The sequence below is a fragment of the Oncorhynchus gorbuscha genome, linkage group LG18 (assembly GCF_021184085.1).
Source record: "Oncorhynchus gorbuscha isolate QuinsamMale2020 ecotype Even-year linkage group LG18, OgorEven_v1.0, whole genome shotgun sequence".
Lineage (NCBI taxonomy): Eukaryota > Metazoa > Chordata > Actinopteri > Salmoniformes > Salmonidae > Oncorhynchus > Oncorhynchus gorbuscha.
In genome coordinates this window covers 23,944,740-23,960,780 of record NC_060190.1, presented here as the reverse complement: position 1 = coordinate 23,960,780, position 16,041 = coordinate 23,944,740, and the positions used below count along the sequence as shown (strand labels likewise).

General features: G+C 40.7%; 1 protein-coding gene across 1 annotated transcript in view; it reads right to left on the bottom strand.

Moving 5' to 3' along the window:
- slc2a9l2 (solute carrier family 2 member 9, like 2) overlaps positions 1-16,041 on the bottom strand; it is a 253,543-nt gene that overhangs the window by 28,948 nt on the left and 208,554 nt on the right. Inside the window, exon 12 of the mRNA XM_046310980.1 lies at positions 15,903-16,030. Coding sequence (XP_046166936.1) covers positions 15,903-16,030 — 128 coding nt within the window. The remainder of the gene's footprint in view (positions 1-15,902; positions 16,031-16,041) is intronic.

Sequence of the window (16,041 nt, the reverse complement as noted above, 5' to 3'; positions counted from 1 at the left end):
ATTACAACCTCTAGCACGTAATGCAATAGAATCATACAATCTTATACATTTTCAACATTATAGTAATTGATTCTACACTACTCGAAGCAACACAACTGTTTGGGGGGTGGCCAGCATCTCAGTGTTTGCTGAATCACTCATCACTCATACTGTGAGTCGTCCCTCACTGGATTCTCCCCCTGTAACTGAATGACTAATAACGAAAGGTCGTGGCTCAATATTTAAGATGGAGTCTTGCACAGAGGACATGTCTGGATCTGATAATGAGTCATAAATAAATACGTCATTTATTGTTCGAGAATTAAACAGCTTGGATTTGCCAGTGCGCGCACGCACGCACGCACGCACGCACGCACGCACGCACGCACGCACGCACGCACGCACGCACGCACGCACGCACGCACGCACACACACACACACACACACACACACACACACACACACACACACACACACACACACACACACACACACACTTCCCATAAGACTGGAGACAACTATGTTTGAATGAACAAGTTGCTTATTGATAACCCACTGCCCATAGAAAGGGGACATGGGATGAGAGAATAATTTAGCACTGTGTAGTACAGGCTTGGCAAGACGGAATTGGAGGCTAAAAAAGGGAAAATGAATAAAGGTTAGAGATGTCCTTTAAAGAGATCGACGCTGCCTTCAGAAAGTATTCATACCCCTTGACTTATTCCACATTTTGTGGTGTTACAGCAGGGATGGGCAATTGGCAGCCCAGCTGGCAGCTGAGATACGCAGACCCATGAGCCACTGCAGCCCCTCATGATGGGGATCCCACCCACATCAAAGTTCCCCATCCTGTTAAAATAATGTATGTGAGTATAACAGAACTGATATGGCAGGTGAAAACCTGAGAAAAATCCATCCAGGAAGTGGGATTTATTTTATGTTTGTAGTTTTCCATTGACTGCCTATACAGTATCCACTGACTTAGGACACTTCCTATGGCTATTGTCCGGTTGAAATATTATTGATTATTATGACTAAAAACAACCTGAGGATTGATTATAAACATTGCTTGACATGTTTCTACGAACTTTACTGATACTATTACAAGCATTTCGCTACACTCGCATTAACATCTGCTAACCATGTGTATGTGACAAATAAAATTTGATTTTGATTTTGATTTTTCGTCTGCCTTTTGTGACCCGCCTTGGAGCCATTGGATTACTGAACAAAACGTGCCAACAAAACTGAGGTTTTTGGATATAAAGAGGGACTTTATCGAACAAAATTTGGCGCTCTGTAATTTCACCGAATGTTGGCCACATACCCTAGAGAGGTTTAAAATAGATTTTTTTCTCTCACCCCCCCTTTTTTGCAAATGTATTGACAATTAAATACAGAAATATGTCATTTACATAAGTATTCACACAACTGACTCAATTCATGTTAGAATCACCCTGGGTAGCGACTATAGCTGTGAGTATTTCTGTGTGGAGTACGTCTCTAAGAGCTTTGCACACCTGGATTGTACAATATTTGCAAATTATTCTTTGTAAAATTCAACAGGCACTGTCAAGTTGCTAGACAGACATTTTCAAGTCTTTTCAAGTCTAGATTTTCAAGCCGATTTAAGTCAAAACTGTAACTAAGCTACTCAGAAACATTCACTGTGATCTTGATTGGCAACTCCCATGTATATTTGGCCTTGTGTTTTAGGTTACTGTACTATTGAAGGGTGAATTCAGCTCCCAGTGTCTGGTGGAAAGCAGACTGAACTAGGTTTTCCATTCGGACCCCAAAATAACACTTCTCAGATTTAGCCCTTGGTTCACTCCAGTCCTGACTGCCCTCGACCAGCACAAAAACATCCTGTGGCGTACTGCATTAGCATCGAATAGCCCCCGTGATGGTCTAAAAAAATATCCCAATACCCCATGACACTGCCCTGTGTCATGACGTTGGCCTCTTTGGGTATAGCAAGCCCATCCCCTTCTCCCTGCCTCCCCTTGCCTCCTTCAACTAGGCTGCTGTGGTCAGAGGTCATAAATTCCTGAGAAGACCTCATGGACACACAGTTATGGAGAGTCGTTTTTCATGGAGACAAAGGAAATCCTTCCACCTCACAGAACTTCAGGTACGAACATATTTCATGTTCCGGAGAAAGTGTAAAAGATCGGTGAAGAATCCAGCTACGAACTGGTCCGTTTGTCACAACTTGGGGAGCTCATGGGAGACGGTGTGGCAACATTACCATAACGCTGTTTATATAATAGCCCCAGATATAAGGTTTACATCTAATTGTTGTATAAGATGAATGAGTGAGTATGATACTGTTTACACAATTTTACAATGTGATTTTGGACTGTTTAATGAAGGAAAACTCAAAAAGGGAATTGGATTTGAACTAAATCAGAGGACTGCCCCTGAGCCCAGTTAGGGTCAGACATCCTGGGACAGCCCTTTTATGCCATTCCGAATAAAACCCAACTTTGAGAAATTATCACCAGTCTGTAAACAATCTGTCTGTAAACAATTGTTGGAAAAACGACTGTGAAAACTATAGTTTGTTAACAGGAAATTTGTGGAGTGGTTGAAAAATTAGTTTTAATGATTCCAACCTAAAGTGTATGTAAACTTCCGACTTCAACTGTACCTGATATTTGTGGAAAAGTCACTCTGATTTACTCTTTAGTCATATCCTGTTTACATAATTGCTTATGCCCGTGCCTACACCTAGCGACCATTTTATTTATTTATCATGTGAACAAAACATGTTTTTTTTTGGAGGGGGGGGGGGGGTGATCGGAAAGCCAGACAAAATCAAACGGACCTATTTATATAAAGAATATGAATTCAGAGGGCAGGAGTGATTCAATATTAAAGTATTAGACCTCTCACCAAAGGCTTCAGTAACAGCTTGTCCCAAATTGAGGATTAGCTGATAACTACGAAACAAACATTCTGGATGATTTAGAGAATCTGGAACTATTTATTGATCAGCATTTTGATATGCTCGAAAAAGAAACGGATACATCGAAGAGAATAAGAAGACCTTTCCTCGAGTTCTGTGAGCGAAACTGAAGGGAAGCTGCCATCTAAAATGCCAAATTTAACATTGGGAGGGGGACATTTTCATAACTATGTCTCCAGAAGATAGAGCAAGCAGTTTAAAATACTGGATCTATTGCCTGGGCTACTGGGGGAAGTCGAGGCCTTAAAAACAAGAATCGATTACAGTAATAAAATGATGGAAGAAATACGAGCGGAAAAGAAGACACTACAGAGAGGCTACGGTATGATAATAAAACAATGAAAGCCGAATGACTTGATCTAAAGTGCAGAAGTATGAAAAATAATATTGTTATAATGGGAATAAGGGAGGATGAAAACAAGAACTATCAGTCAACGAAGGAAAAAGTCAAGGTGTTTATGAAACGTAATCCCAAGATGACGGACGAACAGGTGGAAACAATTGATTTTCAAAGGGCTCACATTTTCGGTGGCAGAGCAGAGGGAAGGACCCATCCGCTTGTAGCTATGCTAACCCACTATAAAATAAAAATTGCCTTGTCTATTAATGAACTATTTCCCCATGAACTAGTGGAGATGACGTGCCCTGTAGCCCACTTTCAAAAGGCCCCAAGCAGAATGTTCGTCTGGTGGTCGATAAATGATATTTAAACAACCAAATGTTCAAGGACTCGAAGAATACCACATGGCTGTGGGTGATAGCTACTTCCTGTTGATGTAGTCCCTGATACATATTTGTACCATATTACACAGTACAAATATGGATGAATTTGTTTTTTACAAAATCATTTTGTAAACTTTTATTTAAAAAAATGTTCATGCAGTATGGAACTGTGGACTATGTGGACTTAAAATAAGGTTGGACTTACGCTATCTCTCTCTGAATGACCTTCTTGATCCAAATCAGTCAGGTTTCAAGACTAGTCATTCAACTGAGACTGCTCTCCTCTGTATCACGGAGGCGCTCCGCACTGCTAAAGCTAACTCTCTCTCCTCTGCTCTCATCCTTCTAGATCTATCGGCTGCCTTCGATACTGTGAACCATCAGATCCTCCTCTCCACCCTCCCCGAGTTGGGCATCTCCGGCGCGGCCCACGCTTGGATTGCGTCCTACCTGACAGGTCGCTCCTACCAGGTGGCGTGGCGAGAATCTGTCTCCTCACCACGCGCTCTCACCACTGGTGTCCCCCAGGGCTCTGTTCTAGGCCCTCTCCTATTCTCGCTATACACCAAGTCACTTGGCTCTGTCATAACCTCACATGGTCTCTCCTATCATTGCTATGCAGACGACACACAACTAATCTTCTCCTTTCCCCTTCTGATGACCAGGTGGCGAATCGCATCTCTGCATGTCTGGCAGACATATCAGTGTGGATGACGGATCACCACCTCAAGCTGAACCTCGGCAAGACGGAGCTGCTCTTCCTCCCGGGGAAGGACTGCCCGTTCCATGATCTCGCCATCACGGTTGACAACTCCATTGTGTCCTCCTCCCAGAGCGCTAAGAACCTTGGTGTGATCCTGGACAACACCCTGTCGTTCTCAACCAACATCAAGGCGGTGGCCCGTTCCTGTAGGTTCATGCTCTACAACATCCGCAGAGTACGACCCTGCCTCACACAGGAAGCGGCGCAGGTCCTAATCCAGGCACTTGTCATCTCCCGTCTGGATTACTGCAACTCGCTGTTGGCTGGGCTCCCTGCCTGTGCCATTAAACCCCTTCAACTCATCCAGAACGCCGCAGCCCGTCTGGTGTTCAACCTTCCCAAGTTCTCTCACGTCACCCCGCTCCTCCGTTCTCTCCACTGGCTTCCAGTTGAAGCTCGCATCCGCTACAAGACCATGGTGCTTGCCTACGGAGCTGTGAGGGGAACGGCACCTCAGTACCTCCAGGCTCTGATCAGGCCCTACACCCAAACAAGGGCACTGCGTTCATACACCTCTGGCCTGCTCGCCTCCCTACCACTGAGGAAGTACAGCTCCCGCTCAGCCCAGTCAAAACTGTTCGCTGCTCTGGCCCCCCAATGGTGGAACAAACTCCCTCACGACGCCAGGACAGCGGAGTCAATCACCACCTTCCGGAGACACCTGAAACCCCACCTCTTTAAGGTATACCTAGGATAGGATAAGTATTCCCTCTCACCCCCCCCCTTTAAGATTTAGATGCACTATTGTAAAGTGACTGTTCCACTGGATGTCATAAGGTGAATGCACCAATTTGTAAGTCGCTCTGGATAAGAGCATCTGCTAAATGACTTAAATGTAAATGGTAATGCAGAATGGGTATGATCAACTTATCCTTTTTCTATTTAGGCAATATGCAACTGGACTATATGGACGTAATATCAGGTTTTGATTTAGGGGAAGGCAAAGATGGGTAAATTTGACCTTTTTTCTTATTTACTTATTTAATTTGAAGATTGTACATTCATTTTTTTTTGTTTGATATGATATGGCCTAATTGTAGAGGTCGTTATATTATCACTTAAAAGCTGTTATATAGTGCGGCAATTGTTGGCCGTTGTGAATTGGAACAATTAGCTTTTAAGATAAAACGTAATAAATATGAATATATTTATTATAGGGCTAGGATAAAGGATGATATAATTAAAAACCTGCCTAGGTTCTCTATTGGAATAGGCCTATACAATCCTAAAATAATTGGGGTTATTACTCCTTTACATTTACAAAATAAATCTCAATATAAAAATGGTAAAGGATGATTATTGTTCAGACACAAATGGATTATTGTCAACAGGGTTGATGTCTCTATTAGTGTGTGGCGGTCTGGTTAACACCGGGATAAACTGATTAAAGTTAACGGTATAACTAACACACTAACTGGCTTATGGAAGTACTTCTCTAAGAGGGAGAGAGGTATATTATATATTTCTATATAAGCTATTCATGCTGCCTTTTATATTCTTGATCCTAATGACATAGGCCTAGGTGTAAAACAGCCGAGGTGATAGAGCAACGACCCTGGAATAGAAAAGAAAAGGTGTACGGGTGTAGAGAGTTGGTTTTACAGGTTTACTCGCTCTGTTTTGTCACTGCTGCATGTATTCTTGGCTATCGTGCCATGGCTGTGTCAGAGTCGATTGTAAGTTAATCTTGGGTATTCCTTTATGCGCAGTGTGATGCCCAAGACACATTTTTACTTGCAGTCATTAGCGGCCATTAGAATCTATGTTCCTTTTTCCTTCTTTCTTTTTTTTTGTCAGAATACAACAGGATATAATGAGGACTACATTAAATATGTCTTGCATGTAATGGACATTAAAAGAAAGGATGTCCTCCGATATATTTAGCTTGTTTTCTCTTCATTTTTTCATTTTTGTTTTTCTTCAAACAATTGAATCCAATGAACTGAGCAGGCTGGGCTGACATGCTTATAGCCTTGCCTGGACGTTCTAAATATGAGCATGCATTTAAAAGATTGCTGTTATTATTTCTATTAATATGATCTATTATTGTTACTGTTTATTTTTTTATGACTGTTCTTTCCATGTCCTTTGGTTAGATATTTATGTTATCATGGGACTGCCCATATTTCCCTCCGGTCAACACCAATTTGCGGCCAAGGGTTTGCCTTAGGACGCAAAGGTGTGTCATGAGTCAGGGAGATGGTCTGATGGTCTTAGTGACAACAGACCTAGATATGGGGGGAGGTTTTAGTGGGTGGAATATTACAACAATTAGAGGATTACAAAGTTGCTGCTACAGTATGCTTAACAGTGCAAATTATTATGGCACAGCTATGGACACTTAATCATCATGGTGCTTTTTAATGTTATGTTTACAAACATTGGTCGTGGTAAGTATAATTGAAACCTGGGTATCATTAAGGTAAATTGGTAAAATAAGTATAGCCAGTTATAATTGTAATGGCTTAGCAGATCATAAAAAATATACATTTTTACATGGCTAAAAGAGAAATAATATAATACAGTGGGGCAAAAAAGTATTTAGTCAGCCACCAATTGTGCAAGTTCTCCCACTTAAAAAGATGAGAGAGGCCTGTAATTTTCATCATAGGTACACTTCAACTATGACAGACAAAAAGAGAAAATCCAGAAAATCACATTGTAGGATTGTTAATGAATTTATTTGCAAATTATGGTGGAAAAGAAGTATTGATGTTTTGGTCAATACAGCGAAAGCAATACAAGCGTTTGTGTAAGTTTATCGATCGCTCGACAAAACAATAAGTACACTTAGCATCAGGTTACTTGGTCACGAAAATCAGAAAAGTAATCAAATGAATCATTTACCTTTGATGATCTTCGGATGTTTTCACTCACGAGACTCCCAGTTAGACAACAAATGTTTCTTTTTTTCTATAAAGATATTTTTTATATCCAAATACCTCTGTTAGTTTGGTGCGTTATGCCCAGGAATCCACCGGATATAGCGGTCACGACAACGCAGACAAGAATTCCAATTTATATCCATAATGTCCACAGAAACATGTCAGACGTTTTTTATAATCAATCCTCAGGGTGTTTTTCAAATATCTATTCGATAATATATCAACCGGGACAGTTGGCTTTTCACTAGGACCGGCAGTAATAATGGCCGCCTTTCTCTTTTGCGCACAATTCACTCTGAGAGCCCCCACCTATCCACTTACGCAATGTGGTCGTTCATGCTCATTCTTCAATATAAAAGCCTGAAACTATGTCTGATGACTGTTGACACCTTGAGGAAGCGATAGGAAAAGGAAGGCCAAATGGAAGACCATTCGCGACCAAGCTTTAACTGCCTGACTGATGTATTGAAGTGTTGCTTCAATATATCCAGATAATTGTCCTGCCTCATGATGCAATCTATTTTGTGAAGTGCACCAGGCCCTCCTGCAGCAAAGCACCCCCACACATGATGCTGCCATCCCTGTGCTTCACGGTTGGGATGGTGTTCTTCAGCTTGCAAGCCTCCCCCCTTTTCCTCCAAACATAACTATGGTCATTATGGCCAAACAGTTCTGTTTTTGTATCATCAGACCAGAGGACATTTCTCCAAAAAGTACGATCTTTGTCCCCATGTGCAGCTGCAAACAGTAGTCTGGCTTTTTTATGGCGGATTTGGAGCAGTAGCTTCTTCCTTGCTGAGCGGCATTTCAGATTATGTCGATATAGAACTCGTTTTACTGTGGATATAGATACTTTTGTACCCCTTTCCTCCAGCATCTTCACAATGTCCTTTGCTGTTGTTCTGGGATTGATTTGCACTTTTCACACCAAAGTACGCTTATCTCTAGGAGACAGAACGCGTCTCCTTCCTGAGCAGTTTGACGGCTGCGTGGTCCCATGGTGTTTATACTTGCATACTATTGTTTGTACAGATGAACGTGGTACCTTCAGGCGTTTGGAAATTGCTCCGAAGATGAACCAGACTTGTGGAGGTCTACAAATTATTTTCTGCGGTCTTGGCTGATTTCTTTTGATTTTCCCATGATGTCACTGAGTTTGAAGGTAGGCCTTGAAATACATCCACAGGTAGACCTCCAATTGACTCAAATGATGTCAACTAGCCTATCAGAAGATTCTAAAGCCAATAGATCATTTTCTGGAATTTTCCAAGCTGTTTAATGGCACTGTCAACTTAGTATATGTAAACTTCTGACCCACTGGAATTATGATACAGTGAATTATAAGTGAAATAATCTGTCTGTAAACAATTGTTGGAAAAATTACTTGTGTCATGCACAAAGTAGATGTCCTAACCGACATGCCAAAACTATAGTTTGTTGACAAGAAATATGTGGAGTGGTTGAAAAACTAGTTTTAATCACTCCAACCTAAGTGTATGTAAACTTCCGACTTCAACTGTATATCAGACCTTTATTGATGTACTCAAATATCCATTATTAGGATGTTTAATTTACTCTCATACAAATGGTAGACTTTCAGATACTCAACAAGAAGGTCTGATTTCATTACTACTAAAACAAGACCCAGATGGTAAGTATAAAGATCCAGTCCAATTAAAAACTGGAGGCCTCTAACACTTGTTAGAAAAATCCTGGCGAAATGCATAGCACATAGAATAAAAAAGGTTTTACCAGATATAGTTCATCCTGATCAGACACATATTCCTTTTTTACATTGATGATATATTGGAGATATTATACGACAATTACTTGAAACAATTGAAAATCAAATATACCAGGCCTGGTCTTCATAGCAGAGAGGAGTAAAACAAGCCTGTCCATCATCTCCATATTTTTTATTTTTTTTATTTGACCTTTATTTTTAACTAGACAAGTCAGTTAAGAACAAATTCTTATTTTTAATGACGGCCAAGGAACAGTGGGTTAACTGCCTGTTCAGGGGCAGAACGACAGTACCTTGTCAGCTCGGGGGTTTGAACTTGCAACCTTCCGGTTACTAGTCCAACGCTCTAACCACTAGGCTACCCTGCCACCCCATATCAATTTATTATGACCATTGAAATGCTAGCTTGTCAAATTAGATCCAACAAGAACATCAAGGGGTTAGAAATCCAGGACTAAAGTGTCAATGTATGCCGATGATCCTAGTTTTTTTCTTAAGCAGGAACCTTGCACAGTCTCAATTAAGATCTTGATCCCATTTGTAGCCTCTCTGGATTAAAACCTAATTATGACAAATGTACCATACGTGTACCATTACGAATTGGATGCTTTTTGATTTTATTTTTATAAATACAGTGTTTACACTACCTTGTAATTTACCCAAAAAAATGGGCGGATGGTGAAGTGTACATACTTGGTATTCACGTCTTCATTTCAATAGAAATGTAGCAAAAATAGATAAGATTCTGCAACCATGGAGAGGTAAATACTTGTCTATTTATGGAAATATCACATTGATTAACTATTTGGACCTACCATAGTTTACTTACATACGGATGGCACTACCTACTCCAGATGACTCGTTTTTTAAATTCATATGGAGCAAAATATATTTTATTTTATTTGGAATGTTAAGCCAGACAAAATTAAATGTGCCTATTTATATAATGAATATGAGTTTGCGGGGCTAACATTCTTAAATAATACAGCTTTAAACCTCTCACTAAAAGCTTCACTCATACATAAATTATACTTAAACCCCAAATGGTTCTCCAGTAGATTATTAAGAAAGGCAAATCCTTTGTTCAAAAATTGCCTTCTCATTTCCGACTATGAAATTTTGTTTAAGTATCACCCTTTCTTAAACAAGCAATAATGCAAAGCTGGCTACAATTTCATTTTTATCCCCCAGAAAAGATAGAACAAATATTACAACAAAAGTTATGGTTAAAAATATACTGATTAATTTAAAATAAATCTGCAAGTGGAAAAGAGAGAAGATATGGAACTTGTTTGTCTGCCATATATTCAAATAGCCCTACGATCCAAATTAGAGCATGACAGACGTAGGTTTACCATGTTGAGAAATAAGGTGATGAAAGAAATCAGACCGGCCAAGGCAAACTTTTTTATTAACATAATTGGTGAAGCAAAGGGAAATTCTAAACTGATCTGGGAGAATCTAAAAAAGTTAACAGGGAAAGACCATAGTAACACTACAAAAAGACTAGAAATAATGGAGAATAACAATCTAACACAGGATGCAGTCGAAATAGCAATAGCCTTCAATACCTACTTTATTGACTCTGTCAGGGTACTGACACAGAACCCCTCCACTGGTTTCTTGGGCTCAGTGCTAGTAAATGATGCTCATCCTGTCTTCATCATAAGGGAGGTTTCTGAGTCATAGGTGAACAAGGTGCTTAGTTTACTAAAGAACTCTAAAGCCAATGATGTGTTTGGGCAGGACTCTACCTTTCTTAAAAACTACAAAGAGTCACTCATTGGCCCCATTACTAAGGTCACCAACACATCTATTGGTCTTGGGGTGTTTCCAAGGGTATGGAAGTTGGCCATAATAACGGCCATCTTTCAATCAGGCGAACCTGCTGACGTGAGTCACAAAAGGGCCATTAGTATACTACCTGTGGTGTCAAAGGTTGTTGAAAAGCGTGTAGCAGAACAACTGATTCTGCCCCTTCAACTGCCCCTTCACATTACACTCCATGCAGTTTGGCTTCAGAGCGAAACACTCCACAGAAACGGCCAACTGCTTTCTTCTGGAAAATGTGAAGTCCAAGATGGACAAAGGGGGTGTTGTTGGGGCTGTGTTTCTGGACCTAAGGAAGGCTTTTGATACTGTTAACCATGAGATTCTCATCACAAAATTGTCAAAGTTCAACTTTTCCCCTGATGCCTTGAGATGGATGAAATCATACCTTGAAGGCAGAACTCAGTGTGTCAGAGTGAGCAATGAGCTGTTGACCACTCTTAGCTATGATGTGGGCATGCGCCAAGGGTCAATACTGGGGCCCCTCTTGTTCAGCCTGTACATTAATGATCTGCCTTCTGTCTGTACTGGGTCTGACATTCAAATGTATACAGATGATGCAGTGATATATGTGCATGGAAAGAGCAAACAAGCTGCACAAGAACTCACTACTGTAATGGTCCAGGTTACAAAGTGGCTCAGTGACTCGTGTTTGCATCTCAATGTGAAAAAAACTGTTTGCATGTTCTTCACAAAGAAGGTAACAGATGCTACTGAGCCAGATGTCTATGTGTCAGGGGAGAAGCTCAAGGTGGTATCTGATTTTAAGTACCGTGGCATCATACTTGATTCCAACGTCTCCTTTAAAAAGCATGTGAAAAAGGTCATTCAAATTACCAAATTCAACCTAGCTAATTTCCGATTTACACAAAATTGTTTGACTACAGATGTAGCAAAACTGTACTTAAAATCTATGATACTCCCCCACTTAACATACTGCTTGACTAGTTGGGCCCAAGCTTGCTGTACAACATTAAGACCTATTCAGTCTGTCTACAAACAGGCTCTCAAAGTGCTTGATAGGAAGCCCAATAGCCATCATCACTGTTACATCCTCAGAAAGCATGAGCTCCTGAGTTGGGAAAATCTTGTGCAATACACCGATGCATGTCTTGTATTCAAGATCCTAAATGGCCTGGCTCCCCCTCCACTCCGTATTTTTGTTAAACAGAAAACCCAAACATATGGCAGCAGATCCACAAGGTCTGCCATGAGAGGTGACTATAGTTCCCTTAAGGAAAATCACCTTTAGTAAATTTGTTTTCTCTGTGAGAGCTTCACATGACTGGAATACACTGCCATCAGACACACATAACTGCACCACATATCACACGTTCACAAAATGCTTGAAGACATGGCTAAAGGTCAATCAGATTTGTGAACATGGTCCCTAGCTGTGTGTTGCCGCTTTCCATGTCTGTTGTCTGTAACTTGTGAGGTGTGGAAACACTTGCTTTTATGAATTTTGTCTCGCTGCTTTTTGTTCTATGTTGCTCTGTCTGTATGCTACGTCTTGCTTGTCCTATGTTTCTCTGTCTGTATGCTATGTCTTGCTTGTCTTATGTTGCTATTGTCTATATTGTAATTGTTTTTAATAACCTGCCCAGGAACTGTCAAAAATAGAAAATATACCATTTTCACTTGAGGACAAAAATGTTGACAGCTGTGCCATAAAGGTTGCAAAATAAACAGGAAGAGATTTTCGATGTACAAATTCCATGGCATATGGTTCATCAGCTGGTACAAGAAAACCTGATTAAACACAGTTTTTCCATTTCAAAGATTATATAAAATTCTTGCCACCAACAAAATGCTATATATATGGGGCATATAACAATCTCTGTAGATTTTGCTGCAAAGAGAAAGAATCAATAAGAATCAAAAGATCATTTGTTCTGGTATTGCCCATATGTAGCTTGTTTCAGGTCACAGGTTCAGGAATGGTTAAAAGATCACAACATCACAACACACAACAGGGCGCTGTACTGCAGCGCCAGCTGTGCCAACAGAGATTCTGGGTTCACGCCCATGCTCTGTCGTAACCGGTCGCAACCGGGAGGTCCGTGGGGCGAAGCACAATTGGCCTAGCGTCGTCCGGGTTAGGGAGGGCTTGGCCGGTAGGGATGTCCTTGTCTCATCGCGCACCAGCAACTCCTGTGGCGGGCCGGGGGCAGTGTGTGCTAACCAAGGTTGCACAGTGTTTCCTCCGACACATTGGTGCGGCTGGCTTCCGGGTTGGATGCGCACTCTGTTAAGAAGCAGTGCGGCTTGGTTGGGTTGTGTATCGGAGGACGCATGACTTTCAACCTTCGTCTCTCCCCAGCCCGTACGGGAGTTGTAGCGGTGAGACAAGATAGTAGCTACTAAAACAATTGGATACCACGAAATTGGGGAGAAAAAGGGGTAAAAAATAATAATTAATAAAATCACAACATGCAGTTAGGCAATAGATCCAGTTTTTTTAACTGCTTGTATGCTCTATCTTCTGGAGACATAGTTATAAAATAGTTATAAAAACGTTCCCCTCCCAATGTTAAATTTGCAATTTTAGATGGCGGCTTCCCTTCAGTTTCGCTCGCAGAACTCGAGGAAAGATCATTCGCTTCGATGTATCCGTTTCTTTTTCGAGCATATCAAAATGCTGATCAATAAATAGTTCCAGATTCTAAATATCATCCAGAATGTTTGTTTCATAGTTATCAGCTAATCCTCAATGTGACTGAAGCCTTTAGTGAGAGGTCTAATACTTTAATATTTAATAATGTCTTCCCTTTGAATTCATATTCGTTATATAAATAGGCCCATTTAATTTTGTCTGGCTTTCCGATCACAAAAAAATAAAAATAATTCAAATTAATTTGTACATGAAAAAAAACAGGTTGCTAGGTGTAGGCAATGGCATAAGCAATTATGTAAACAGGATATGACTAAAGAGTAAATCAGAGTGAATTTCCCACAAATTTACAGGTACAGTTGAAGTCGGAAGTTTACATACACTTAGGTTTGAGTCGTTACAAGTCCTTTTTCAACCACCCCACAAATTTCTTGTTAACAAACTATAGTTTTGGCAGGTCGGTCAGGACATCTACTTTGTGCATGACACAAGTCATTTTAATACAATTGTTTACAGAAAGATTATTTCACTTATGATTCACTGTATCATAATTCCAGTGGGTCAGAAGTTTACATACACTAAGTTGACTGTGCCTTTAAACAGCTTGGAAAATTCATGAAAATTAAGTCATGGCTTTAGAAGCTTCTGATAGGCTAATTGACATCATTTGAATCAATTGGAGGTGTACATTTGGATGTATTTCAAGGCCTACCTTCAAACGAAGTGCCTCTTTGCTTGACATCATGGGAAAATCTAAAGAAAGACCTCAGAAAAAAACTGTAGACCTCCACAAGTCTGGTTCATCCTTGGGAGCAATTTCCAAACGCCTGAAGGTACCACGTTAATCTGTACAAACAATAGTATGCAAGTATAAACACAATGAGACCACGCAGCTGTTACATTGCTCAGGAAGGAGACAAGGTCTGTCTCCTAGAGATGAACATACTTTGGTATGAAAAGTGTAAATCAATCCCAGAACAACAGCAAAGGACCTTGTGAAGAGGCTGGAGGAAACAGGTACAAAAGTATTTATATCCACAGTAAAACGAGTCCTATATCGACATAACCTGAAAGGCCGCTCAGCAAGGAAGAAGCCATTGCTCCAAAACCGCCATAAAAAAGCCAGACTATGGTTAGCAACTGCACATGGGGACAAAGATCATACATTTTGGAGAAACGTCCTCTGGTCTGATGAAACAAAAATAGAACTGTATTGCCAAAATGACCATAGTTATGTTTGGAGGAAAAAGGGGGATGTTTACAAGCCGAAGAACACCATCTCAACTGTGAAGCACGGGGATGGCAGCATCATGTTGTGGTGGTACTGTGCTGCATCATCATGAGGAAGAACAAATATGTTGATATATTGAAGCAACATCTAAAGACATCAGCCAGGAAGTTAAAGCTTGGTCGCAAATTCCAAATGGACAATGACCTTCCAAATGGACAATGACCCCAAGCATACTTCCAAAGTTGTGTCAAAATGGAATATGGACAACAAGGACAACAAAGTCAAGTCAAGGTATTGGAGTGGCCATCACAAAGCCCTGACCTCAATCCCATTTGTGGGCAGAACTGAAAAAGCGTGTGTGAGCAAGGAGGCCTAAAAACCTGACTCAGTTACACCAGCTCTGTCAGGAGGAATGGGCTAAAATTTACCCAATTTATTGTGGGAAGCTTGTGGAAGGCTACCCAAAATGTTTGACCCAAGTTAAACAATTTAAAGGCAATGCTACCAAATACGAATTGAGTGTATGTAAACTTCTTACCCACTGGGAATGTGATGAAAGAAATAAACCTGAAAGAAATCATCCTCTCTAGTATTATTCTGACATTTTACATTCTTAAAATGAAGTGGTGATCCTAACTGACCTAAGACAGGGAATTTTTTACTTGGATTAAATGTCAGGAATTGTGAAAAACTGAGTTTAAATGTACTTGGCTAAGGTGTATGTAAACTTCCGACTTCAACTGTACATTTAATTTAATTTGATCGAATGTACTCTGCGCCAGCATATCAACAAAGAGAGAGAGAGAGAGAGAGAGAGAGAGAGAGAGAGAGAGAGAGAGAGAGAGAGAGAGAGAGAGAGCGCAGACAGAAGAGTAAAAGAAGAACTGCAGTGAAAGTTTCTGGAAGGAGAAGGAGAACAGAATAGAAGAGACATTGTTGCTGCACTGCCTGGGGCTGTGGGAGCTGTGTATGAAATAAATCAGTGCCCTGCAATTTCAGGAAATGTTCCAACATAAGAATCTAATAGGCTATTCTTTCTGACACCATTATACTATTTCATTGGAACACACACAGCATGTGCACATTCTGATAGTGCTGGTAAAAGCGCATAGCCACACATTTGAAGATATGCACACACAGCCAATCACACACACACACTCACTTGCATGAACGGGAACAGAAGTCCGACTGCGAAGTTGGCGACCCAGTTGACGATCCCTGCGATCATGAAGGCTGCGGGTCGGTACGACTGCTCAAACAGCTCTCCGGTCAGTACAAAGGGGATGCCACCTGAGAGAGAA